We start from the raw sequence: 26,177 nt of genomic DNA, 5'->3' as shown, positions 1-26,177 counted from the left end.
ATAAGCGCACCGCTGGGTTGGCACTTAGTCTGCGGAGGAATACTTACATACCAGCGGACTGCATGCAATACCAAGTCCTTGTAGCACATGTAAACAGGCAGTAGTAAATTGGGAAGCAAGCATGGACGTCATTACATGTACACATGATCCTGGACTAGTCTGTTTATGTCGTTACTCTGATCCTAAGAAATCGACAATCCCAGAGGCCTCTGGTCGATCTCTGACATTCACAGATATGCATTTCAACGAATACTCCTTGTGTCCATCTTCAACGTCAGTGAATTGGCGGAAGGGTACTGTTCCTGAGAGTCTTGCCCCAATAACATGATACGCTTGCGTTAGCCAGTGGTAAGGTACATGTCCACAAAACAGCTGAACGATATCAGCACCGTAACTGACATTTGATCGAATGGGGGACAACACACCTGAAGCATGATGCAACCATATGAGTAAACATCGGCGGCTTTGGTTGGCATCACCACTTTCCCTTCCTCAGGTGTGGCAAGCATCTCGGGCGCCATCCACCGCGCATTGCCTGGATGGCAAGAATTAAAGGTAGTGTTTTGTGATTCTGTAAGGATCATTGAGAGACCGAAGTCTGCAAGATGGAGCTTCCCATCGTCATCAATGAGAACATTGGTCTATAAATCGAGTTGTCATCCTGAGACATCATAGTGACAACTTTCCACACGTACGCATGTCAAATCGCCATGAACTACTCCTTTGTCGTGTACTAACAGGTCGGTGAGCAGGCGAATCCAGACACGATAAAAATATAGATGTACAATACTTGAGGCCAGCTGCCATCTGTCTCAACTGAAGAGATGTCAGAACTTGTCCGGTGTTGTAAGATACGGTGCGTACCATTCTCAGTTTTTCGGTTTTGGAAAGAACATGTCCCCGTTTCAGATAGCTATCGAGCGACCCATTTTCCATCCACGGAGAAACTAGCGAAGGAAGTGGCCCAAAGCCATCAACGACGCCACTAAAGGTGAGAATATTGTCATGCTCTAGGGTGATCCAAACGTAAGCCTCGCGACGAATCCTCTGCGAGTAAACTGATGAAAACAACGACTTTTTCAGTTAATTCTTGCTCCCACCTTGCTTGTGGTAGCCACTAGTTTTATATCATTTGCTTGAGGGACCCTAACTGCTTTGACCGCAACCTGCAGATTGTTGGATATGGGGAGTTCTCGCTCAACTGGTGACAATTACCTTAGATGTCCCTGCCTGAGATTGTGGAGACCAAGAACACATCCAGACATCACCGAGCCCGCCTGTACCACTGGCGAAATCCTGAAGTTTTTTAATTTCTGTCGCAGGAATATTGCGGGGCTTGATTTTGAAATTAACTGGGGGAGTGGACTGGGGACTGCCATTTATCTCCTGGTGAGGGGGCTGGGGGATACCATTTATCTCCTGGTGAGTGGGCCGGGGACTGTCATTTATCGTCTGTCGAGGCCCGAGGCGACTCAGACTGCTGTTCCATTGAAGGCAAGGACATGGACGTACCCCAGATTTTTGAGAGTAGCAATTACCCATTGCAAGAGAAAAACAGTACTAGGTCACACAAGGTGGCGAAAGGCAGCCGCCGTGCGACTCTGTCGTTTTCCAAATGGTTGATTTTGCAGGTATATAATTGAGAATATAGACGCCGCGGGGTGGGGGCGGTGAATGTCTGACCCCATTGATAAATCCATGCTGCCAGCCTATCTTCCGACAGTTTGAATGAAACTTTGATGGCAAACATGGGCCAGTGCACTGTATTCATCAAACATGTGACGGCGATGCAAAGTTCGCTCGGCAGGAGCCGTGACTTTATGTAAAACACGCTGTGCAGTGTGAGGCTATCAGCTGACACATAGCCTGAGATGAACTTTCTTTCGTCGACTGATTGGAAAAAGCCAGATACTTAGGATGCAGGTACACAAGGCTCTGCGGTCGTGACCTGGGAGCGCCATATCCCATCCTTCCGTATGCTTTCATATTGCAGCAGCCCAAATTATGCTGTCACGCAATCATGATGTATGAAATACCGTGGACAAACGTAGGTTTTCCATCAGACTATCATTTGAAGGATCCCACTAACGCTGCACTGGTTGACAGTGCCTATTATAAAATTGAATTCTTTAGCGCTGTGGAAGTTCTCGAAGGTATGTAAGGCATGTCCGCCACCGGTAAAATAAAAGATCCTGTGCACTAATCTACAGACTTAGCCGCTCTTTGACCAGCTCATTGAGCGCCGAGACTCGCTACGGATAGTCCACATGATCATACCGTTTCTATTATCCCTTTCCACCACATGAGAGTGCTCGCTCTTCAACACTGGAAATTTGGGACAGCCTCACGTGTGAACGCAGTTCAACTCGAGGGAGTCTCAGGTTTATCCTCAGCTGCACTTTTTGTCGCACTAGGGACTTGCTTAGCCTCAAATGACACGTTTTATGCGGAGGAAAATGTAGTGCGAGTGTTCGTTCCGAGAATTTCACTCGCCCGGCTTTATGTGTGGTTCCTGGAACGTCTGTTGGGGCTCCATAGATTTCTGAAGTTTTCTGAGTTAAGCGCACGCTCGTCACGATTCACGAATACTCTATTATTTTGTGTCTCATCCAAGGTGCGTGCTTAGTATTTCAGATGTGATATTTGACATCCTAGTTCTGATACTCGACATCCCAGTTCTGATACTCGACATCCCGGTTCCGATACTCCAGGTACGTTTGACAGTCGACCATTAGACGCGCTCACTCATCAAAGTGTCATCATACCCCTTAGTTAATTTCGAATTTCTGTTGCAAAAGATCTCTTTACCGCGCAGAGCTGATAACAACTCATCGCGTCGTTTACTAGTGGCACTGTAAAGTCTGGAGATACAATTGATCGTATCTGCCAATGACAGATGAGCGCTTTACGATCTGGCGTTACACAATCAGTGGCGCAACCCTCAATCAAACCTCGATGGTAACTTTGGATGGTAGAGTTATGACAAAGGTAAGCAACCGAAGATGGAGTACTCTAACGCCAATCTTTCATGCGTGTGGATCCATATGGATCCATATATGCGCACACAGAGCGCACAGCAAGATACCTTCCTCCGAGGAAGACGTAGAGTAAACCAGTCGTATGACACTGAATCTCACACAGCCCATCAGATTTTTCCATCATATTTGCAATCAAACGCTCAGTTGAACGCTCAGCCCCACTGAGGCTCAATCGGGTTACAGGGGCCTCGTGACATCTTTGTATTGACGGCATTGTCAACCCGGCTCCTCAACAGTGGTATATAAGGATGCCCACTTCGTCTCCTTCATCCCATCAATTGTTTACAATCTGTCATTCGAAACACTGAAACTCTACTTCGCAATGGGTTATAACCTCCCCGTAAGCCGATGTTGCGTTTACATTGATGTCCGACTAATCGCAGTCACATTGGCAGGAGACCAAGGTCCATGCAGTAAATTTCAAAATCGAACCAATTTTTATTCCTACGACGGCCCTTCAAAAACTTGAACAATATCCTAATGGTTCAGGAGGACTTGGCGACGTCTGGAAATGTTCCTTTTCTGCACAATCTGAACCCGTAAGTTTGAAAATGTGGTGGAAGACTTGGACTCGAACTCATTATTGATCACGATCATCAAGGTCGCTGTCAAATCCATCAGGGTCCCTCAATCAACCGATGAAGAACTAGTCGCAAAAGCAGGCACGGTTAGTGCATGAAGTAATATATACAGTTCCGCTCGTTTATTGATTGCTTTACTCACTACCATAGAGAATACGTCGTGAGGCTTATGTTTGGATCAAGTTGTCACACGACCGCATTCTCCCGTTCAAGGGTGTCACTGAAGGGTTTGGCCCACTTCCTGCGCTAGTTTCTCCATGGATGAAAAACGGATCACTGAATGAATATATAAGGCTCAAATATTCCGAGCTGTCTGACCATCAAAAATTGGTCATTGTAAGTGGACAGCTAATATCAAACATAACATATGCTTAGGCACGATTTCAGATACAGGAGGTGGCCTCTGGTCTTAGTTATCGTGCGTTTCTATATTTCGTACGCACCATATACTAAAGACTATCCCCTAGTGCACAGAGAGGGTGTCGTGCATGGTGACTTGACAGGGGTAGGTCTCATTCTAATTTGCGTGTAGTATTTTGGCTGAATTCAATTAATTGTTTTTAGACCAACGTTTTGGTCGGTGGCGATGGTCACGTCTGTCTCGCGGACTTCGGTCTATCGATGATTCTCGCTCAGGCGGAAAACACCACATTCAACTCCTGTCATCCAGGAAACGTACGTTGGATGGACCCCGAGGTTCTTGACGCCCAAGACGAGCAGCCGACCGAATCGGGGGATGTCTATTCGTATGGCTGCGTGGCGTTGCAGGTCTGTCAGATTGTTAGTCTTGAAATAACTTTCTTACCCGAGTCCTAGGTCTTATCGGGAAAGCAGCCCTACGAGAAGCTCAAATCTGTTTTCTCCGTTATGAGCGCAATGGCCAAGGGACAACAGCCTTTCGTTGACATGAAGAAAGATGGATTCGACGGAAAGCTCTCATCGGGATGCTTCAAGAAACCAGCCAACCTTCGTCTGACGATTCATCAGGTCACGGGTATTCTGGGGTTATAGTAAGCGTGTTCTGTGTCGTGTATACCAATTATGACAAAGTTGGAGGATATTGCTACACGACTTACTGCTTACTTACTATATTCCTACCTTTATTGTGATACTTGTGTTACTTATGCTGGGTTGTGTAGGCCGGTGGCGTCGCTGCAGAACTTCTTCTTTGTTCTTTTTACTGGGAATGAATTGAGAGGTTTTCAGGTATATCAGACAGCGAACCTGAAGAGTCCTGAAGCGTGTATCGAACAATTTATGGGCGTGCGTGCGGAGGTCTTCCACATGTAGCCATAATAATGGATTTCTATTCTACGATAGTATGTATGAGTTATTCTGTAGGTACCGAGCTAGCGGATACGTGGGTTCATATGATAGTATAATATCGACACTATACTATGACAGGGAGGCAGTCAGAATAAGGAAGGTAAGATAAAGAACTACTTTCGAACCGAGCCTTACGAGGATGAAGCTCCATGGGAGATAGCTTCCTCGAGAAAGTCCAGCACGTCCTCCACTGATGGACGACTTTCAGTCTTGGTTGACCAGCACCGCCGCATGAAATGAAGGTGATGTGCTTGGATTTGCACGGTGTTATCAATGGGCTCCTGGTAATTGAACTTTAATGCTATAACTTGCAGGGCAGTCTTGATCCACCAGTAGGGCAATTTGCCGTATAGCACCTACAGATACCATGTTAGTGCCATAGATAACATAAATAAGACACTGACCTGAAGCATGATACACCCAAGAGCATATATATCACTGGATTTGGTAGCAAATTGCACGGTTTGACCTTCCGGGAGGACGATGAGCTCTGGAGCTGCCCAGCGAACCGCGCCAGTTTGGTAGGAGAATGCCGGGTTGGACTCTACCATGATATTTGAGACACCGAAATCTGCGAGGCGCGGGGATCCATCAGCAGCAACCAGGACATTGTTCTACAATCATAATCAAAGAATCACGGAGTGTACAGTGTATGCAAACCTACACTGGTCAGATCGCCGTGAATCACGTTGTTGTCGTGGACTGTCGAAAGCATGGTCATCAGTTAAGCCGGTCGCTTCCATAGCCAATCCGTCGCTTACGATATTTGAGCCCCTCAGCAATCTGTTTAAGCTTTGAGAAATAGTAAGTTCCTGTCATCTGCTGGCGTAAGAAAACCTCACAATGCGAAGCCTATCTATCGTCGTGAGGGATTCATATGGACGATTAAGGTAGAAGTTCAATGTCCCGTTCGGCATCCAGGGAGAAACCAACGCGCGAAACTGGCCGAAGCCTGTTACAGTCCCATGCAGGCGTAATACATATTGATGGTCTAATCCAGCCCAGACCTTGATTTCGCGATCAAGATTCTGCGTTCAACAGATATAAAGTTCAGAAACGCAGCAGTTCTAGAAGCGACCCAAACATACGTGGTTTATCCTGGCCACTTCGGCGTCAGTTAGACTTGGATACCGTGGAGATTTGACTGCAGCCTGAGCATAGAGTGAGCACAAGCATGGAATAAGATATATGTGTGAGGTACTTCTTCTGGACTCGCGCCCCTATTCAATGTGCATTTGTAGACATCTCCAAGTCCACCCGAGGCGATTGGAAATTGGGTTTGCCTAGTAACAATGGATGGGTCCATAATGAAAGAACCATATGTTGATGTCTGAAGGGTTGCAATTTCGATTGAAGAGAAAAGTTGCGAATCCTCTATCTCAGAGTAACGTCCACCTTGCCCGTCTTCGGAGGTATAAACAAACGAGGCCTGGCTTACGGAAGCTCGCTCATCATCAGAAGTTCGAGCAACATCAGATGGGAAGGGTGAGCTGGGTCGACGAAGGTAGATAGAGACTCGGCGTGCAAGTGTCTTCACAGGAGTCAGCATGTCGATGGGAAAAGCACAGGCACAAAGGGATGCGGATGTACTTCCCTAGCAGTGACTTGTCGTCTTATACGCAGGAACTACAGCACTAACCGTTGACACCGCGAAGAAGATCCACCGACGGCTCCGGTGAGTAGAAATTGAAGAGGGCGCACCAGTACATCCCCAACTGGCATGAATTGAATGAGACACACGCTGGCCTTCCACCACATAATCGCCCATTTCTAAGGGCGTCAAGTGGAGAAACTTACCCCTCATTAGGGCAGACAATAAACCCATCAGACTTCCTGACTCGTGTCCAGGGATTACTGAATGCTTTAGCCCAAACTACCCTGTTGCGCGAGGCATCGGCTTCGGCGACAGCCCTCGTGGTGGAACATGATGGTTGAGAACCAACCCTATGTCAGCAAAGGCTGTCTGTCATCTGACTCCGAGCGCCGAGAAATATGCGCTCATGTTAAAATGTCATCCGCGATAACAACTTGAGGCGGCGCCTATATGGCTCGTGTTGTTCTAAGTCCACTTTTGAGGCCATGGCCATATCCGATAAAGGCAACTCGTGTGCTGTATATTGATCAATTATACAGAGCTGCTCGGGCAGTTCCTTCCGTGATCCATCATCCACGGAAACTTGAGTGAGGTGCGTGCGCATCTAAGTATAGAGTTCATGAGCTTCCAATTAGAATACTATCCTCTGTTGACGAAAATGGGAAAAAAAACTACTGAGCCTCGTCGATTGTAGATTCTCCTCTCCTTCCTGGGGTAGTGGTTCAAGCCTTGAGGCACGGCGCCCTGGATGAGAACGCTAGTATTACCTGGGACTTGAAGCTTGATGATGAAGGCAATGTCGGCGGTATTCTCCCAAAAAAAACTTTACTCTCGGAAGGACCATGCTTCAAGTGCGTGTGATCATCAATCTGAGTCGCTCATCTCCCTGCAGGCCTCGAGGAATCGTTGGACATGTAACAATAGCTGTATGTCAGTGTAAAAACAGCCAAACCAAACCTACACCATTGATGTCAACTCCACTCAAAGTTCAGAGGCGATGGTCAGAAGACATGAAGCGTCTGTCGATCCTCTGCAGTCTGAAGAAAAATCGTTGCATTTGTGAAAGGACGAGCCGAAGCATAACAGTCAATATTAGTGTTGGACCAACTCAATCTGCAAATGTCCATCGCCATTAAGCTGAGGTTAGATATAGTTGTGGACGGCATTAAATCTGATGACTTACCATCGGGTATCGTAGACCTAGCAGACACAGATCATATGGCAGAAGTATGGAACGACACGATACACGTTATACAGCAACATCGTCCAATCGAGTCATATTCAACACCCCCTTACCAAATCCACTCGCAACCGCTTTAAACCCATTATCTTGCACATCCGCGAGGAATAGCTCGTGTTGATCTGCCATCCTCTCGTTATTCCTTCGAATCTCCTGGATGACCCCATGTTGGCGCGCACAAAGCGGGCATTCGGTCTCGTGGTCCAGCAGGCACCTGTGTGAAACGCACGTTAGCACTGACACCACGAGGGGTAGCCAGATGAGATGTGGTTTCGAGGAAAACAATAGAATAGATCAAATAATGAAGAAATGAATACGTACCGCTGGTGATATGAGTGGTTGCACATAAAGTGGACACTAGGCAGGTCAAGCTGCCCACTGCACTGAGAACAGCGCGTGACACTAAAGACCTTTGCATGCATCGGGTCCTCTAGTTCCGCCACTTGCTTCAAGTTCGCATTCGTCTCCAGCCGGTATGAGTTGATCAGTTGCTGGTCCTGTAAGAAAAAAAAAACATCAGCGCGGAAATGAGAAAGAATGTGAAGAACATACAGTCTGCACTTCATCCCTTGCTTCTTTGATGCGTCCCATCAGCCAGTTCTTGACAAGTCCAACGCTCGCTACTCCATTCCTACTCAATACCTGGACCACACCAAGTGGAGGCATTATCCGCTCTTTCTCGATATGCTCCAGGATCTTCTCCACATCCCCCTGGTGCCGCGTGAGCAGCTCCGGCGTGCTCGTCAAAAAGCGCAGCACCAGCTCATAGAGGTGTGGGTGGGTTGGGCCATATCGTGCAAGGGCCTGCACGACTTCTGTTGATGCAGAGGATTCGGATGGTGATGCGTTGTGCTTATCCATCCAAAACCGTAAAACGTCCTCGTACATGCCCAGCTTCTCCCAGAGTATGACCAAACCTCGAGTGTAGCTGTAGCTGCTGCAAAGAATCAGTGCATGTGTCTTATCGCACGGTAAGGAGTCGCTCGTCAGGATTTTAAGTGCCTTGTCCTGTTGTTCTTGAGAGCCTCCGTCAAGGTAGAGCTCAAGCAGTGTGTTCCAAACGGCTGCCTGATCGCTCTTCTCCGAGTCTTCATCTTCGTCCAAACTGGGATTTGGAAGAGGGGATGGGAGAGGGGAGAGCGACTGTCCCCACCGACGTGCGGCTACATTCTCCAGGAAACGGACAAAATATGACGAGTGATCGACAAAATGTGCGAAATAGAGTGTAGGCGAAGGCCGTTTTTCTTCTTTGGATGGTGTTGGTGCGCTGGGCTGCGTTGTCTGAGGCTCCACAGGCTCCTCCTCCTCGTCCACTTTGGGTTCCTCAACTTTGTCTTCAGGCGCGGGTGCACGGGAGAGAGCAAGGTACGAGAGGTACGATGGGGCGTTTGCCGGTGTGCTCGACTGTTGCGAAGTGGTGTCTTCTGCTTCTGGCGTAGTGAGGGGTCCAGAAATAGTGCAGAGATCAATGAGAAGCTGCGTCGTCTCCTCTGGGAGATTGTCCAGCATAGCGCGTCCGTACCTTGCGAGGTTACTTTCCGCCTGCACGAATATATGAGCCTCGTGTGGGAAAGCAACAACGAGCATTTGGACTCACCGCGTCTGCTCCCAAGTGTCTCAAATACGTCAATGCCTCGCCATACTTCCCAGCATCCTCAATCATAACCCTCAAATACTCCTCGTGCAACTCGTACCGCTTCGCAAGGTAGCTAGCGTGATCAAAGTACCCTGCCTGCCTGCACACCCGGATAGCAGTGTCAAGGTCAAATGGAAGGCCGCCTTTCGACTCCCCCGCACCAGAGCGCCGAGACTCTGTTTTGATGAAGCTGTCCAGGCGTGCGACATCTTTGAGTTTGGTGTAGGTGTTTAGCAGAAGGGTGGTATGATCAGCGTTTGCTAGACCAAGGGCATGCAGCTCTTGCAGATAGGTAACGAGATTGTGTATACGCTGAGCGTCCAGGAACTGTACCACAATTGTCAGACCTGTCGTATTGGAAGAAGAATAACTGACTTTTCTAACGACATAGCTCGGTTTCACCCACCCTATCGTTTTCAGGTAGCATGTCATAGAGCCATCCCAATCTCCTTTCGTGTAAAGGTAGTCACCGTGTTGACGGTGAATATCAGCCACGTAACTCTCATCGAGGTGTTGTGTCTGCGCGAGACTCAGTGCAAGTGGGTACAGAGCCTTTGCGTACAGCATGGAGAGTTTTGCAGAAGTAGATTTCTCGGCGAGGCGGGTCAGCTAAACAGGGGCACAGACGTCAGATTAAGAAGCAACGCACAATTCACACTGATGGGACGCACCTGCCCATTATTCGTGAGGATGTAAATATTTCCCCACTCCGAGATCACCTCTCTGACACCCTCCGCAAACATCCCGGTATATCCAACTACTTTGTTCTCCATGTCAAACACAGTCACCCTCGACGCATCCCCATCACCGCCTCCCGCTTGCGCCGCAAGCTTTCGCGTAGCTGTTGACGTCGCTGTAACTGTTGTCGGCGGTGAAACAACTATCACATAGTTCAGGTGGGTGTGGATCGACGACTTGTAACCTGTGAAAGACGAAGCATCAGCTCCCAGCACATGGGTTTGTACCGATTCACCCACCTTCATACGCATATGGCGGTTCCCTCCCCTGTAACCCATACGCATATACTGCCTCGTCTCTCGCGAGCACGATCTTCTCAGCACGCCAATCCATCACCGCACATCCCAATCCACATCCAATATCGTCCAGCAACACGCTAGATCCTCCACTCCCTTTGCCGGACACATGGTACAAAAATACGGAGTTTGTGGTCACAATGAAAAGATGCAAGTTGTTATCTTTGGCCTCGGCGTTAGTGGGAGGTTCTCGAAAACCGAGGCCTATGATAGGTTCAGGGGATGATTCATGGATGGTGCGCGTCTTGGGAAGTGCAGTCAGGGACGCTGCGGTAGATAGTGACTGGTCCAGGTGCCTGTAAAGTAGCACCGTCCCGTCGGCCAAGCCAATTGCAAGGAAAGACAGCGCAGATGAAAGCGCAAAGCAAGATACCTGGAAATTTACAAGCTCACCGAGCGAAAGTTGAATACAGTGAAGCACTTACTGGATGAGGCTTATTGCTGGGCTGGACCTTGGCAGATCTCAATAACACCGGTGCTTGATTTCTCTTGTCCGTCTTCTCAAGATCCCAAATCTTCAACAAACTGCCTCGCACTGCATCCTCCTCCCCAATAGTCACCAAGACACCCTTCCTCTCTGCCATGTGCGTGACTCGTCCTCCGACATGTGCGACCCAGCTCGTAGTTGATACAAATTCCTTGTTTAGAATGTGCACACTGCCATGGATATCCGCAACGAGCAGTCCAGCACTAGAGGAGACGACAGTTGAGATTTCTGAGGCGGTTTTGAAAATTTCGGGCGAGCTAGCAAGGTCATGGACATCCTTCACAGGGTAAACATCGAAAAACGCGAATTGGCGAAGCTGAAGAAGGGGTCTAGTAATCGAGGGCGACTACGACATCTGACATGGTCAACATACCGCAGTAGCAGCTACAGCAGTCGTATTTGCCATCGAACTCGCCGTGAACACGACTGTTGCTGTCTGGTGAACACCGATGGAGTTTGAAACGGTTTAACCTATCCTATTTCGAGTACCGTATGTGAGAGTGCGAAGGCCTCTGCAACTTGGTCAATGAGTACTGAGTACCCGAGCCGGGAACAATAAGTTTCTGGATGGTACTTAAATACCAGTGTACACAGAACTAAAACTGCTAATGTGTGCGAGTAGCACAAATCCTGCTACATGTACAACGAGCTCGAGGTCATCAGTGATAGCTACAATTCGCGATTCAGGAAATCCGTAGACATGTAAGTAGACAATATATTAATGTTCTAAGGCTCGCTACATCCGGTTTAGATATGTACAAAATGTGAAGACGATCCAAGCTTTGCTTGAGATTTTGAGCGATTTCATATATTCACAAGCATTTTAACCTTAACTAAGTAATCAATATACAATGAAATTTCAAAATTGGCTCAGAATGTCTAGTTAAACTTCAAGTTTAGCATCGTTTACACCTTGGGGACTTTCTTGTTGACCACACCCACTGACTGAGTGACAAGGAACGCTGCGGGGAAGGTTCATTTGTGGATGAATTTTGTTCTGGCGTCAACCGAATGCAATGATTTCTCGCGAATTCCGTATTCTGCTATGGGTGTTATGCGTTCACCTAGCTGGCATCTACCTATTTACAAAGGGCTTCCTCCTCACCCGACTCGCACTGCCAGACAGAGGAACATGTAACTCAGACGCCTGCGCTTCACTCGCTACCCACAAAAGAGCAGTCCTGCTCGTTATAGACGCGCTCCGGTTCGATTTCATCGCAGAACACCCACCAGAACCCACCTCCCCTTTCCACCACAACATCCTCACCCTGCCACGCGAATTGACTGCCGCTCGTCCTGATTTATCATTTATATTTAACGCGCACTCAGACCCGCCGACGACGACTCTTCAGCGACTCAAAGGCCTTACCACGGGCTCCCTACCCACCTTTGTAGATGCTGGGGAAAACTTTGGAGGCTCTTCCATTCACGAAGATTCTATAATACATCAGCTTAACGCTGCAGGCAGAAAGGTATGTGCTTACTTCTTCTTCCCACCCCGTTTCCCTGATACAATCCCAAGGAAAGATTGCTCTCGCAGGGGATGACACATGGCTCACACTTTTTCCAGATGCCTTTCAGCCAAACATGACATTTGCCTTTGACTCCTTCAATGTCGAAGACCTTCACACCGTGGACGAGGGCGTCATCGATAATATATTACCCTTGATGCGACATCATCGAAACTCGTGGGATTTTGCCATCGGTCATGGTTTAGGCGTCGACCACGTAGGTCACAGAGTTGGCCCAGACCATCCCATCCTCAGAGAAAAACTCGAGCAGATGAACGATTTTTTGCGCGATGTCGTTGCAGCCATGGACGATGATACCCTCCTCATAATGCTCGGCGATCATGGAATGGATCGGATGGGTAACCACGGCGGCGACAGCGTCCTAGAGACAATGTCAGCTCTCTGGATATACAGCAAGATCCCTCTTTCGCTTCCCGAATACCCAATTCAAGAGGCTATTCTACCGATGATCACATTCCCAGAAGCCTCGGTCCCGCATCGCCATGTCCAGCAGATAGACCTGGTGCCAACTATTTCCTTACTCCTAGGTCTTCCCATCCCATTCAATAACCTTGGGAGCATCATCCCGGAACTTTTCAATCGAGGCGGTTCATCTTTGCAGAACGCTATGGAACTAAACGCAGCTCAGATTAGGCGCTATCTCGATGCTTATCGATCTAGTTTGTCTGGACAGGAGCTTGATGCTGCCTGGCATGATCTCTCTGTCGCCTGGGCTGGCATAAATGCGATAGACGAGAATAACCGTCTCGTTGCATTAAATAACTTCACTCGTTTGGCATTATCCGCTTGCCGTGTTCTCTGGGCTCAGTTCAACCCTTTTCTGATGGGCGCTGGATTGGCGGTCATTGGTTTAAGCATTGTCGCTTGCTGGGCAATGTACTCCAAACTCCGAGATGTTGAGGATGACGAGTGGGAAAAGTGGGTTGACGACAAAGTCTTTTGGTCGTTCAGCGCCTCCGCTGGAGGATCTGCCCTAGGGTACCTAACGCACCTTATGTTGCATGAGTATTTGGATGGTGTCGCCATGCACCAAACCGTGCTCTTCGCTGCCGCCATTTCAGCATCGTTCGTCATGGTAATTACAACTCGCCCCACGATCACCTTGAAAGCTATCACGGCACTCCCCATCTTCCTCGTTCTCCACACCTTGTGTTTCGCATCAAACTCATTCACAGTATGGGAGGACCGCATCGTGCTCTTCTTCCTCATCTCGTCCATTGTTCCCTCAGTCATTACAGGTTTCACTGCTCCAACCTCCCAGCTGCGCTACCGTATACTGGGCTTTTCTGCTCTTTTCGCAGTATGCGCTCGACTGATGGCTATGAGCACCGTCTGCAGGGAGGAACAACACCCCTACTGCACAGTCACTTTTTACGCGTCCGAGTCATCATCAGCCCCACCAATTACATCACTCCTCCTCGCCTTCCCTATTGCAATCGCAGTTCCCCGCATCGTCCGTCGCATACTCAAAATCTCCAAATCGGACTCGGGTCTCGCTGCAACATTTATTCCTCTGTTCCTCGCACCATCTTTGATCGCTGGCACGATGTTCTGGATGCTCGAATGGGCAGACTCTGCGCAAATCCTGGGGGATATGGGTGATGGCTTGAGGGTGACGAGGACGGTCTTAGCGAGGACTAGTGCTGTTGTAATGTTGATCGGGGGTGTTTCGGCGTGGTGGACGTCGCCTGTCTGCCTCACTATTTCGACAAGCCAAACCCCGTCGAGTTCTGCATCTACTGCACAAGAAAAGACTGAAGTAACCGTGCTAGGCTTCGCCAACGCCTTCGGTTCTCCATACCTCATTTTCTGGCTCATCTTTTTGAGTATCGTCTGGTTGATGACCCAGCTCTCAGGACAGATCGTGTTCGGACTCTCATCCATCGCGCTACTATCCTATCTAGAGATTATTGACAGCGTCCGGGACGTCCACAGCTTAAACGCAGCCTTCACCACCCCACCACCTCCCCCAAACCTCGTCAACAATAACATAAACCGTGAGCTCTTATTCTCCGACATCGTACCTCTAGCGCTCCTAGCGACGCACACGTATTACAGCACAGGCCACCAATCGACCTTTTCGTCTGTGCAGTGGAAAAGCGCGTTCATGTTCGGAAAGACGCTTTCTTTCCCTCTTTCGCATCTTTCTGTGGCTGTTAATACGTTTGGGTCGTTTTTTCTTTTAGCGCTTGCGGTGCCTTTGGTCGTATTGTGGAACCTCCCTCCTGTCCCGCATCCCCGCCCCACAGTGGGAGCATCAGCGCTTAGAGCTGCACTAGCGATGTCCTTGTATTTCGCGGTGTTGGCGTTCGGGGCAGCGGTGTGTGGGGCAGTGTTGAGGAGGCATTTGATGGTGTGGAAGATATTTGTGCCTAGGTATTTGGGTGCTGTTTTTGAGCTTTGCGTGGTTGATTTCGGGGTGTTGGTTGGGGTGGGTGTTGGTGTTGGAAGAGTTGAGAAGGAGATTAGGAGGGTTTTTGAGAGGGTGGTTAGGTGAATGAGGTCGTGTTTGTGAAGTTTGCGTGTATTTTGAAGTTCTCACCACTGACAGGGTTTGGTAGTTCGTAAGAAAGATGTGTGCCAAGCGCACTGCATGGAATCTCATCGATCACGTAGCTTTGACGTCTTTAAACTCGAGTTTGTGAGGTTGGACAATAGAGTGCCTTATGAGCGTGTAAGCCTGCTGCTTTCCAGCGTGGGTAGTCTTCTCATACGTTCCACTCCATAGCTATCATCAAAGACGAAGAATTGCCTCCATTCCCCTTAGTTAATTTTAATTTTCTGTTGCAGACGATCTCTTCATTACGCAGAGTTCAGATAACAACCCACAATCAGTGGCGCAACCGAACGACCGGCGTCCAAGCAGAAACCCTAAATATCTGACGAACTATTTTCCTTTTATATACCCTGAGACGATCACCACGCATTGACGCCTTCGATCCCATTCAGGTCGTAGGAAGGCGCTTGTAGCATGACTACACACAGGAAAGTTTCCTTGGTCTTACCCAAAAGTGTTTCCGCGTCGAAGCGTTCTGATCTCCAATCCGCCCACTTTGCAAAGGGCGATACAGTTCCTGGCCCGATTGGAGTCTGCCTCCGACCGATCGATAACTGGAAAAAAGACGAGCAAGCAGCGACACACGCTACTTGCATAACGAGTTTGGAAAATATAATATCTTCGATCGTTGCGTTGGATGGTGAAGTTGCGACAAAGGTGAACAACTGAGGATGGAGCACTCTAACACCAATCTTGCATGTGTGTAGATCCGTATGGATGCATATAGGCGCACCGCAAAATATATTCCTCCAAGTCTGATGGAAGACGTGGAGTAAACTAATAATTGATATCTGAAACATGAATCTCACACAGCCCATCAGGGTTTTCCATCCTACTTGCTATCAAACGCCCAAACGTCAAACGGAAAGCCCGGGTCACAGGGGCCTCGTGGTCATGGTATTTTTGTGTTGACGGCGTTGTTAATTTGTCTCTTCATGAGAGGTATATAAGGATGCCCACTTCATCTCCTTCATCCCATCAGTTGTCTACAACCTGTCATTTTGAATACTGAGAGCTTTACTTTGCAATGGGTGATAACTCCCCCGTAAGTCGACATTGCCACTTTCACATTGATGATATACTAATATTATTGGCGGCAGTCAGTTAAATTCAAGATCGAACCCCCTCCTATTCCTGCGACAGATATTCAAAGACATGGAAAATTTCCTAATTGTAGAGGAGGCCTTGCTGATATCTGGAAATGTTCAATGTCTACACAATCTAGGACACGGCGCCTTGTGAGTTTAGACATGGGTAGAAGACTCATCATTTATCATAACCAAGGTCGCTGTCAAATCTCTCAGAGTCCTTTCATTAACAGATGCGAAAACATTACACAAAATAGGCGAGGTTGGGGCATAGAATAACTGCAGGTCCACTCGCTGATAGATTTACTCACCAGAGAATTCGTCGCGAGGCTTATGTTTGGATACAGTTGGAACACGACCACATTCTCCCTTTCGAGGGTGTAACTATTGCCGAAGAATTTGGGCCACTTCCAGCACTAGTGTCTGCATGGATGGAAGAAGGATCCCTGGACGATTACTTGAAGCGCGAGTTTTCTAAACTGTTGGACCCTCGGAAACGAGAGCTTGTAAGTGCCAAATGACTACTGCACTAGCTTATACTTAGCCATGGTTTCAGATACGGCAGGTAACTACTGGTCTTAGTTACCGTGCGTCCGTTTTTACCAAATGTAGCGACTGCACCATATACTGAAAACTAATCCCTAGTGCACGGCAAGGGTATCGTGCATGGCGACTTCACAGCGGTGGGTCTTATCCTAATCTACAAGTTGTATGTAACTGAATTCAATGACAGACAAACGTTTTGGTTGACAAGTCCGGTTGCCTCCGTATCGCAGACTTTGGTCTATCGATGATCCTTGCTGAGGCGGGAAACGCCACGTTCAACTCCTGTCATCCAGGAAACGTACGTTGGATGCCCCCTGAAGCTCTCCCAGCCGGAGCTGGAGACGAAGACGAAGATGAAGACAAATACAAAGCTAAAGACGAGAAGCCAACCACAGCTTGGGACATCTATTCGTATGGCTGCGTGGTGTTGCAGGTCTGTCGGATTGTTAATCCTCAAACTAGTTTTCTTACAATAGCTCCAGATCTTCTCTGGAAAGCAGCCCTACGCGGGGATACAAAGTGCTTTAGCCGTTATGGGTGCGATACAGAATGGACGCAAGCCTTTCAAGAGCTTGCAGAGTCATGGAATATATCAACAATTCTCACCGTGCTTGAATAAGATCGCAGCCGATCGCCCGACAATTGTCGATGTCATGGGAGTTCTGGGTTCACATGTACAGTAAGCAAGCTCTGTGTCGTCGTGTACTGGGTGTCATTATAAGTAGTGTATAGTGAATATGACGAAGTTGGAGGATATTGCTACACGAGTTAGTGCTCCGAGACTACTGTCTTTCTTATGCAAAACTGTGTGGGCCGGCGGCGGCGCGGCAGAACCTCCTGAACCTCCTTGATCAAGGTTCAAGTTCTCAGTGTGCAGGAGTCATAGGAAAGTGCTTGGTAGCATGACTACACCGTCACTGCAATCAAACATGCCCATACCAATCGATATCTTCCTCCGAGTCTGATGGAAGATGTGGCGTAACCAATCATTGATATGTAAGACATTGAATCACACAGCCCATCAGGGTTTTCCATCATCTTTGCTATCAAGACGCTGAAGCCTCTGGCTAGTCTCAATACGTATAGCCTAGGCCTAGTGGTCATGGTATTTTTGTCTTGACGGCCGCCTTTTATCTGTCCTTCTCGAGTCCATTCGTTTCTGATCACCAGAGTAAGTAGGTACTGTGTCGTACAAGTATACTGATTGTGATTAACTTGTTGGAGGATATTGCTGCATGACTTACTACATTTTAAATTTTCTTATGCAGGTTTGTGTGGGCCGGCGGCGGCGCTTTACTGTGAGACTCGCAACAGGCCGAGGGAGTTGATGATGATGACATCGCGTTGTGGGTCCTTGTTGAATGTTGAACGACAGGATGACCGCGATTCTGATATTGAAAATGATCAAATAAGCACGGTGTCCGTTTGCCGGCATGGCCATAAGGCAGGTGACTAGTGAGCGTGTCCTAGTGGTCGACTGTTGAACGTCATAGAGTATCAGAACCGGGATGTCAAATATCACATCTGAAATACTAAGCATGCACCTTGGATGAGACAAAAAATAATAGAGTAATCGTGACGAGCGGGCAGGAACTTGCTGCTGGTGCAAAACTCCTGCAGCCGATTAATTGTAAGATGCTATACCCGGTCTTCCCGGCATCCTGTTGTTGATAAAAACTCTTGTATTCAACATTTGCACTTGATCAAGAGGACAGTGTCAAACGGATGATGTTTTTTGCGCTGCCGCCATGGGGCAAATACAATCGAGACACACCGTGCCCGCGTACTAGGATGGAGGCATGGGTGATATAACACGCGAAAAGCTGTGAAGTAATATTATCAGGCAAGAGAGGTAAAAGGGAAGGAAGGAAATACCAAGCTAGGCTCCCGGTTTAGAGTAGACGAGGATGAGTTAGAATAACTGTATTATCTCAGTCTCGAGGTAACGGACTGAGATGCTCTAACAGATAGCTCGTAGCTTGATAGATTAGCATAGTGATAGAGAAATAGGCGTAACATAGTTAATGACACTTTGTATATGATCTTCCTCGGCCGACGTCATTCTGTCGCGTCCGTCGCACACTGCGGTTGCGCCCGTAAATATCAGCGTGGCGTTTCCTACATCCCACTCGGTCCGTCCTCGGAGTCCTGTGTTTCGCCAGAGCTCAACAAAAGTTTCTTTAGCTCGGCCTTTATAAACGCCACGATGTCCTGGACACTAGGCCGACCACCGAAGTTGGCTGACAGACATCTCAGCGCATACTGTTCATGGCCTTCGTCAACTCCGGTGAGCTGGTGGAAGGGCTTTGTGCCTTTCAATATCGCGGCCATCACGTGATACACATGCACCAGCTCGAAGTAAGGTTCCTGCCCACAAAATAGCTTCGAAGTGTTAGACATGCAACTATCTCAATGAACAAAACAACATACCTGAAGCATGATACAGCCGTACGAATACACGTCTGCGGGCTTTGTTGGCTTTGTCAGCTCCCCATGCTCGGGTACAACAAACATTTCGGGGGCCATCCACCGCACGTTACCTGCGTGGCAGGAGTTGAATGTGGGATTTCCCGACTCCGCAAGGATCACTGAGAGACCGAAGTCTGCGAGGCAAAGCTTGTCGTCGCTATCAATCAGTATGTTGGTCTGAATTCATGATATTGTCATCTCTCAAGCATAGTTCCACAAGAGATAATAAACGTACAGGTGTCAAATCGCCATGTACAATGCCCTCTTCATGCACTAAGGGGCTATTTCAAACTGAGTGTTGCATGGAAAATAGAAACCACGCACGATACTTGAGACCGGATGCTATCTGGTGAGACTGATATCTTTGCCTGAGATTCAGCTAGACTTTTCTAACACAAGCACTTACCATGTCTAGCTTCCGAAATATCAATAGAGTGGGTTTCTGTTTCAGGTAGCTATCGAGGGATCCTTTTGTCATCCATGACGAAATAAACGCTGGTAAGACTCCGAAACCAGATGTGATTCCGTGAAGCGAAAGGACGTGGCCGTCTTTCAAGTTGGCCCAGACGTAGGCCTCGCGACGAATATCCTGTCAGCCAGAAGGTCTGTAAGCAACAGTGATATGCTTTAATGTGAGACCTTACCCGGGCAGTCTTTGCTAACAGTTCTGTTTGACTGATATCAGGGACCCTCACTACTTTAATTGCAACCTAACAATAAACATATTGATATGCATGCACGTATACTTGGAGTTGGGCTCACTGTGAGTGGGGGTTCCTTAGAAGAAGTGGACCAGGTGCATTTCCAGACGTCACCAAAACCACCGGTGTAATAAGCAGAATCCTGAGTTTTCTCGAGTTCTGCCAATGGGATCTCCTTGAGTGGAGTCTTGAAATCAACTTGGTGTGATGCCATCGATTTCGATTTCGATGAGAGTGTGAGTCCCAGTGATACGTCTAATGACCGATGCAACTGGGATATAAATATAAGAACGGTCTCCTTAGATGACAGACAACAGACAGCTGACAAGAACGTACCATGGACGAATATGGCACCTAGTTGACAACGTTCCGTGTATATGATTTCGACCACAGTTGATGATATTGTTGTCCTTGTTCAAGTCGCCAACAGGATCACGCCGTTCAGCACGGTCAGCGTGTCGACGGGTCATTCAACCACATATCTGCTTTTGGGAAAACCTTGATGACGTGTGATGCAGAAACGCTCGAGAACCAGCACAGCAACTTTATCATAGATGTTTAGCCACAGTCGAAGTTTCAAAGGGTACATCCTTAGCTTGAACCTACATGTATACACAGGAATAAACATCTACCGAACTTTGATGCCGAATGGAAGTGGTGTTCGAACTTTGGTCGCATTCGTTTTAAATTTCTTTTCGGTCCATCACTATAGAATGGGGACCTCTTGGATGGCAGATGAGAGACATCTGAGTTGGATCAACTTGGCACGTTACCCGAGAACGATCCGGAGCAACCTGGCACAATAGTTAACAGAAACATAACAAACAAAGATACACTTATTAATCGATGAAAACGGTCAGGCCTACCAAATGACTGGTGCTTACTGAACAACTCGTTAAGCTGGAGATACTGGGGAGAGTTCGCGAATACTAGCCCAAATGATTGCTTCCTGAAGGTTCGAATTCGCGAAGACTGAGCCACAAAACGTGCTATGTGCGTTCTGTTCAATAGCGATTTTCGCCGGTGTATGGTACATACGAGTTTTGCCAGTTGGGGGAGGGGGGTTCGGGCCGCGTATGCATTGTTTGACATTGGCTGAGTCACGCTTTCGTTCGTGTTTTGCTTGCACAATTGCAGCCTAAATGAGTCACATGACCCTAAAGCGAAGCGAAGTTTCGATCGGATGCGAAGCAAAACGACGACTCGGAGAGTCGAGACAAAGCCGAAACTACTGAAGCTCTCGAGTGTCAGGTATGCGGGAAGGTTTATGAGTGCACGACACATCGGGTGTGCGGCCTACCTAAAGCTGGAGGCGTGATACAGGTTTGGATTGTATGAGACAGAAGGGAATATTATGATACAATGATACAATACCGAGAGTCTCGACAAAGTAAATGCATTTGGGAGGCCGTAAGGGAGACCTAACAACTTGTAAAACTACACTCCAATATGAACGAAAACCATTCTCTGCTCGAGCGGCACTTTGCTCTTCACAGCGTGTGTGGCACGGTTGAGTGCCCAGGCCGCCTTCGTACAGTCCATGAACCCGCCATCCTCCACATCCTTGACCATATTCTCATAAAAAGCTTGGACAACGTGTTTTGCGACAGCGTCGTCGACCTCCCATAACGTGCCAATGACGCTCTTGAACCCCGAAAACTGGAGTCCAGCTGCGAGATGGATTACTTCGTCGGGCGTTTCCTTATCACCGACGGCGGTATGACACGCCGACAAGAACGCAAACTCAGCGTGCGGGATATCTTTCTCCATGATGTCGAGGAGAGTGAGATGTTTGTCCTTCATGACGAAATGAGAATTATAAGGCTGGTCCTGGTCCTGCTTGCCATGACAAGCGAGGTGCACCCAGGTGATCTGTTCCAGGGCTTCGAGTGCACCTGCTCGTGTGGCTGCGTCGCCAGAAATAGTGGAACGATTGACCGTCGCAGGGACGAGCTTATGGACGAGATCGAGCTCGCTATCAACAGCCAAGAGTGCCTTGCCTTTCCCTCCGCCCGGTTGACCTTGCCCGACCGCCACAAAGGATGGGGGCACACAATTCTTCATCATCTGTCTGGATCTGATCAGCGCCGAAAGTGTCGGCGTGTATGAGCAGATGTAGAGATCCTCCACATCAGGAAATGTGCAAAGTGTCCTGGATGGCCTGGAGAAGTCTGGCTGCAGGTTATCAGGCTACCAGATTTGAGCCTGTGTCCATATGAATCTGTCATGACCAGACTGGCACATCTGATACCAGATCACTACCAGATTGCCAGCTTCAGGTAGTAAATAAGGCAAAACAAATTCACATTTTTGACACTTTTTATTGCCAATGTCAGGAGTTGAACTCAAGACCCCATGGTGTCAGAGTTAATTATCAACAACCATTGTGTACCAACCATTCCACCACAGTAGCTTTATTCTTCCTCACTCAAAAGGATATATATACCATTTGTAAAATCACATTATATTATAAAAATCAATCCATTGTTAAGAGACAAGCTATTCAAATGCCCAGATCTTATTATAACCTACTCATTGACTTTGCCATGAGAATAAAATATGTAGTAAGGGTTAGCACTAGTGAGAAGCAAACACCCACCAGATCACCAGGACATCCAGGTTGCTGCCAGGACATTCAGGTTTTGACCAGGTGCAGCCAGGTGCCTGCACATAAAAGTAGATTGTCAGATGATGAAGTAGAACTATGTACATGTAAATCACAGTATATATTTGCTCTAACTTCAGTTTGTCATGTATGAGAAGCAAACACCTACCAGGCCACCAGGTCATCCAGGTCACTGCCAGGACATTCAGGTGTTGACCAGGTGCAGCCAGGTGCCTGCACATAAAAATAGATTATCAGATAATGAAGTAGCACTATGTATATGTAAATCACAGTATATATTTGCTTTCACTTCAGTTTGTCATGTGTGAGAAGCAAACACCTACCAGGTCACCAGGTCATCCAGGTCACTGCCAGGACGTTCAGGTGCCACCAGGTGCCTGCACATTTGCTGATGCAGGCAAGGCTCCTTCCCAGAGCGATCTGCCTTTTTATTTTTTTTAATTTTTTTTAATCCGTTTTATTGTCTTCTTGGGGCAGCGCCCGATGTAGACAGTACATGCTGTATTATACTTATGTTATTTTTCGAGGGTGAGAACATTGGTGTAATTGAGAACCATTGGCTCGCACTCCGTACTGGGGTTTGGAGTGGTGGAGCGTTATGAAGCCAACCTGAGGCTAAAAGAAGTGGGGGGAGCGTGCGCGAGTGCCCTAGGTTTGTGGCTGGGGGTTTTGTACTGCTTGTGGAGCTGTGCGAGGTGATTCTGGGAATGCGCTTGGGGCGAGATGGCTCAGCTCCGTTTTTAGGTGTTTTCGATCGGTGCGACGTTTCCGAAAGTGTTCTCGAGGCGTTTGGTTGCTGCTGTGTACTTGAAGAGGTTGGGGAGGAATTCCCTGTTGCTAAGGAGTCGGCGGATGTGGTAGGCGCGGTTTGGCATTGATCTCTGCAGGACATCTCGTTGTGCTCGGTATGCGGGGCATTCCATCAAGTAGTGGTGTACTGTCTCCTCGCTGTCTTCGCACGCTGGGCAGGTCGGTGTTTCTGCGCCCCTTATGCGGTGGAGGTGCTTGTTGAGTGGGGCGTGGCCCGTTCTCAACTGCATAAGGAGGCTTGCCTGTCTTCTAGGTAGGTCTGTGACCAGTTTCTGGAAAAGGTTTGAGGGGATACCGTCGTCTATCTTTTTGAGGAGCGGGTAGCGTGGTGAGTCGTGCATGACCTTCTGACCTTTGCACTTGAGTTGGTCATAGCGTCGTTGTTTCAGCGCCAATTTGCTGCACGGGAGTAGGATTGAGGAGGAGAGTCCGTTGCGTTTGTGTTTTCGTAGGCAGTTGGGTAGGTTGTTTGGAGGGCTGGACAGTCCTCCTGCCGCTTTCTTGGCCTCAACGTCGGCTGACTCGTTCCCTTCTATGTCCGCGTGTCCCGGGGTCCAGTGGATCGTTATGTGGTCCTCGTCTCGTTTGATTAGCGCGCGTTCGAGGTTTCTGTGGAACATATCCATCAGGTAATGACCCGGGTTGGTTCTAAAGGACTGTGTGGCTAGAATGGCCGCTTGGTTGTCGACGCATAGTCTGGCTGAGGGTTTTCCTGGTTCGCGGCGTAGCAGTTCTGCGCCCAGAATCATTCCTACTATTTCGGCCTCATAGACTGTGTGCTTGGCCAACGGTCCAAGGTGGAAGTGTAAGGTCTTCTGTTCTCCATCAGCAAACGTGCAGATGGACCTGGACGGTCTGGATGTACTGGATCCAGTCCTCCAGGCCTCCAGATTCGAGCCTGTGCGCAGATGAATCAGCCATGACCAGACGGTCATGCCTGGCACCAGATGGTGTCCAGGCACCTCACAGACCGCCACCAGATCACTCGCAGGCACCTTACAGACAGCCGGATTTTCAGTAGAAATCCCTTGTATTTCAGTAAACGAGCACAATGTATCATATTCAAGACATAATAGTATACAGACTATCTGTGAGGTCACCAACATCAGCCTAGATATTTGTTAAACGAAAATGAGACTCACCAAATGCTGAAATCTTCATCATCCGACAATGGGATGGCGTCGCGAATGTCCATCGAGTCGTCATCACCGCCGTCAGTCATAGGCAAACGGCTCCACAGAGAATCGTCGCCCACAAGCTCCCACATTCCATTGAGAACCTGATCCCACTTCTTCTCCAGGAAGCTTGACTGTCTGTGCAGAGTATTGGTTAGCCAAACTACCCCAGGCAGCATCGAAAGCCACATTTTTAGCAGGTGCGGTGGTGATACCAGAACGCTTGGCATCCTTAGCTGCTTCTTTGGCCGACTCGCCGTCTTTATACAAAAATAGTGCGCGGTGTACCTGGGAAAGGCAGTAGAGGATAAGTTCGTGTGACCACGTGAATCAACAATATGAGACTCACCGCAGCTGCACACATACCGAGCGCACCCGAGGGCTTACCGAAGGCTTGGAATGACGTGCCACAGCGCTTTGCATGGGTAGCGAGCAACTCGAGCAGCATCGGACCCAGCCATGACCCTTTCAGATTCTGTAGTAGTAGGATATTAATGAGAACTGCCTGATTGTAAAGTGACATAGTACTTACCTCAGGATCCAAATAAATAAAAGGAACACGCTTTTGACCGTCGATTTTGTGAGGGAGAAGAGCTTGGATGAACTGGACACGTGCGGTGATGTCAGTCTTGTACTCCTCCTTCCTGAGTTCATGCTCAAGAATCTTGATGGCTTTCCTGCCCAGCATGCTCCGCCATTCGTTCAGCCGGTCCGTCGCCTGCAAAGTCACCAATCAATGCTCGACACAATGAATTCGGACTGCCACGTACCACTTTCTTGATGGCCGGACATTTGGCCACCTCAACCTTATTATGCAGGAACAGAACATCCCATAACTCCTGGAGCTTGGTGGAGAGGTCAGGATGTTCGTTGGTGCCAAACGGATCAGTGGTTGTCCCAGCCCAGTCAATGATCGCACAGATGAAGCGCGCCCAGATGTCGAAGTCCTTCTTATCTGCAAAAGGCAAGTCTTCGAGTTTCAACTTCCTGATCGGTTTATGCGTGTCATCACGCGATCGTTTGACTTCTTCATCAACAGCGTCATCAGCTGGCTTATGTATCAAGGTCAGACCCATCTGAATCATATATTGTCAGCAATGTCTCATGTAAGTGGATGATCGTTACATTAGCAGTTGTGCGTCCTGACTTCGGACCAGAGCCTGGTCGCCCCAAGGTCGATGTCTTCTCCTTTGGATCACCGCCCTTCTTCTTACGAGTTGCAGCGAGCAACTCCGCCGATTCGTCGTGGTCAAATTCACCTTCGTCAACACTTGGAGTGGTGGTACTGGTATGCACTGAAGATGCACGAGAGGATGGATGGGAGTGTGTATCTGAAGGTATGAGACCTGCTTCTGACGAATTAGTATACTGCGCTGACTTTGATGCTGACCCGACAATCTTCTTCCAGTTACTTTGCAGGTTACTTGCATGGCCACCCTTCGCACGTTTGGCCTGTGCGGGCCTATAATTTTGGTATGTCAACATAATTGACAATCCAGAGGCATGTTCACTTACCGTCCATTGTGATCAGCTTCACCATCTCCAGGTTTCTGCGTCTCAGCGGTCTTGCGCTTCCTCGCCAGACTACCTGCTGTGGCAACGGTACTCCTCACATTGGTTACTTCATTGCGGAATGTGCGACTCTGAAAAAGTAAGTGTTTTCACGCTATGCATTTCTTTGAGCCTTGTTTGACTTTTCTCACTTTTTTTTTAGATGTAGCACGCTTCTTACTAGAC

General features: G+C 48.3%; 9 protein-coding genes across 9 annotated transcripts; 2 read left to right on the top strand and 7 right to left on the bottom strand.

Moving 5' to 3' along the window:
* Positions 1 to 82: 82 nt before the first annotated feature.
* DEU56DRAFT_809520 (kinase-like domain-containing protein) lies at positions 83 to 1,795 on the bottom strand. The gene is made up of 8 exons (XM_041353476.1): positions 1,513 to 1,795; positions 1,216 to 1,452; positions 1,101 to 1,166; positions 865 to 1,047; positions 786 to 816; positions 696 to 733; positions 426 to 641; positions 83 to 372 (listed from the first exon to the last, which is right to left on the bottom strand). Exons 1-8 carry the CDS (start codon positions 1,540 to 1,542, stop codon positions 172 to 174), a joined length of 1,002 nt encoding a protein of 333 aa, XP_041207469.1. The 5' UTR covers positions 1,543 to 1,795; the 3' UTR covers positions 83 to 171.
* A 1,257-nt stretch (positions 1,796 to 3,052) lies between these two features.
* Positions 3,053 to 4,762, top strand: DEU56DRAFT_409333 (kinase-like domain-containing protein). The gene is made up of 8 exons (XM_041346084.1): positions 3,053 to 3,378; positions 3,434 to 3,577; positions 3,640 to 3,705; positions 3,770 to 3,955; positions 4,007 to 4,037; positions 4,087 to 4,124; positions 4,184 to 4,387; positions 4,436 to 4,762. The coding sequence occupies exons 1-8, from the start codon at positions 3,361 to 3,363 to the stop codon at positions 4,628 to 4,630; spliced, it is 882 nt and encodes a 293-aa protein (XP_041207468.1). The 5' UTR covers positions 3,053 to 3,360; the 3' UTR covers positions 4,631 to 4,762.
* Positions 4,763 to 5,076: 314 nt separating this feature from the next.
* Positions 5,077 to 6,511, bottom strand: DEU56DRAFT_902036 (kinase-like domain-containing protein; the record flags this gene model as incomplete). The annotated part of the gene is made up of 7 exons (XM_041356582.1): positions 6,147 to 6,511; positions 6,034 to 6,096; positions 5,788 to 5,973; positions 5,707 to 5,737; positions 5,610 to 5,647; positions 5,350 to 5,559; positions 5,077 to 5,301 (listed from the first exon to the last, which is right to left on the bottom strand). Exons 1-7 carry the CDS (start codon positions 6,492 to 6,494, stop codon positions 5,077 to 5,079), a joined length of 1,101 nt encoding a protein of 366 aa, XP_041207467.1. The 5' UTR covers positions 6,495 to 6,511.
* A 1,064-nt stretch (positions 6,512 to 7,575) lies between these two features.
* On the bottom strand, positions 7,576 to 11,592 carry DEU56DRAFT_809513 (uncharacterized protein). Its single transcript, XM_041353475.1, has 10 exons — positions 11,310 to 11,592; positions 10,875 to 11,252; positions 10,393 to 10,822; positions 10,087 to 10,337; positions 9,791 to 10,024; positions 9,377 to 9,742; positions 8,332 to 9,321; positions 8,101 to 8,276; positions 7,723 to 7,993; positions 7,576 to 7,652 (listed from the first exon to the last, which is right to left on the bottom strand). The coding sequence occupies exons 1-9, from the start codon at positions 11,340 to 11,342 to the stop codon at positions 7,789 to 7,791; spliced, it is 3,063 nt and encodes a 1,020-aa protein (XP_041207466.1). The 5' UTR covers positions 11,343 to 11,592; the 3' UTR covers positions 7,576 to 7,652; positions 7,723 to 7,788.
* A 247-nt stretch (positions 11,593 to 11,839) lies between these two features.
* On the top strand, positions 11,840 to 17,413 carry DEU56DRAFT_981388 (uncharacterized protein). The gene is made up of 7 exons (XM_041359836.1): positions 11,840 to 12,408; positions 12,464 to 14,788; positions 16,428 to 16,619; positions 16,670 to 16,700; positions 16,759 to 16,796; positions 16,847 to 17,092; positions 17,142 to 17,413. The coding sequence occupies exons 1-7, from the start codon at positions 11,953 to 11,955 to the stop codon at positions 17,340 to 17,342; spliced, it is 3,489 nt and encodes a 1,162-aa protein (XP_041207465.1). The 5' UTR covers positions 11,840 to 11,952; the 3' UTR covers positions 17,343 to 17,413.
* A 1,364-nt stretch (positions 17,414 to 18,777) lies between these two features.
* DEU56DRAFT_913703 (kinase-like domain-containing protein) lies at positions 18,778 to 20,043 on the bottom strand (the record flags this gene model as incomplete). The annotated part of the gene is made up of 7 exons (XM_041357553.1): positions 18,778 to 19,026; positions 19,090 to 19,305; positions 19,364 to 19,401; positions 19,453 to 19,483; positions 19,535 to 19,717; positions 19,773 to 19,838; positions 19,891 to 20,043. 7 exons carry the CDS (start codon positions 20,041 to 20,043, stop codon positions 18,778 to 18,780), a joined length of 936 nt encoding a protein of 311 aa, XP_041207464.1.
* Positions 20,044 to 21,266: 1,223 nt separating this feature from the next.
* On the bottom strand, positions 21,267 to 21,953 carry DEU56DRAFT_888592 (CHAT domain-containing protein; the record flags this gene model as incomplete). Its single annotated transcript, XM_041356246.1, has 1 exon — positions 21,267 to 21,953. Exon 1 carries the CDS (start codon positions 21,894 to 21,896, stop codon positions 21,267 to 21,269), a length of 630 nt encoding a protein of 209 aa, XP_041207463.1. The 5' UTR covers positions 21,897 to 21,953.
* A 1,263-nt stretch (positions 21,954 to 23,216) lies between these two features.
* Positions 23,217 to 23,489, bottom strand: DEU56DRAFT_705564 (uncharacterized protein; the record flags this gene model as incomplete). The annotated part of the gene is made up of 1 exon (XM_041347400.1): positions 23,217 to 23,489. A coding segment is annotated over one exon (273 nt), but the record flags the coding sequence as incomplete, so codon positions are not given.
* Positions 23,490 to 23,711: 222 nt separating this feature from the next.
* Positions 23,712 to 24,200, bottom strand: DEU56DRAFT_738481 (uncharacterized protein; the record flags this gene model as incomplete). Its single annotated transcript, XM_041348661.1, has 1 exon — positions 23,712 to 24,200. A coding segment is annotated over one exon (489 nt), but the record flags the coding sequence as incomplete, so codon positions are not given.
* Positions 24,201 to 26,177: the final 1,977 nt, after the last annotated feature.

This window comes from Suillus clintonianus (assembly GCF_016758775.1).
Source record: "Suillus clintonianus strain FC179 chromosome Unknown DEU56scaffold_45, whole genome shotgun sequence".
Classification (NCBI taxonomy): Eukaryota; Fungi; Basidiomycota; class Agaricomycetes; order Boletales; family Suillaceae; genus Suillus; species Suillus clintonianus.
Note: the sequence above shows the minus strand (reverse complement) of the source record. Positions and strands in the feature narration are given on the sequence as shown.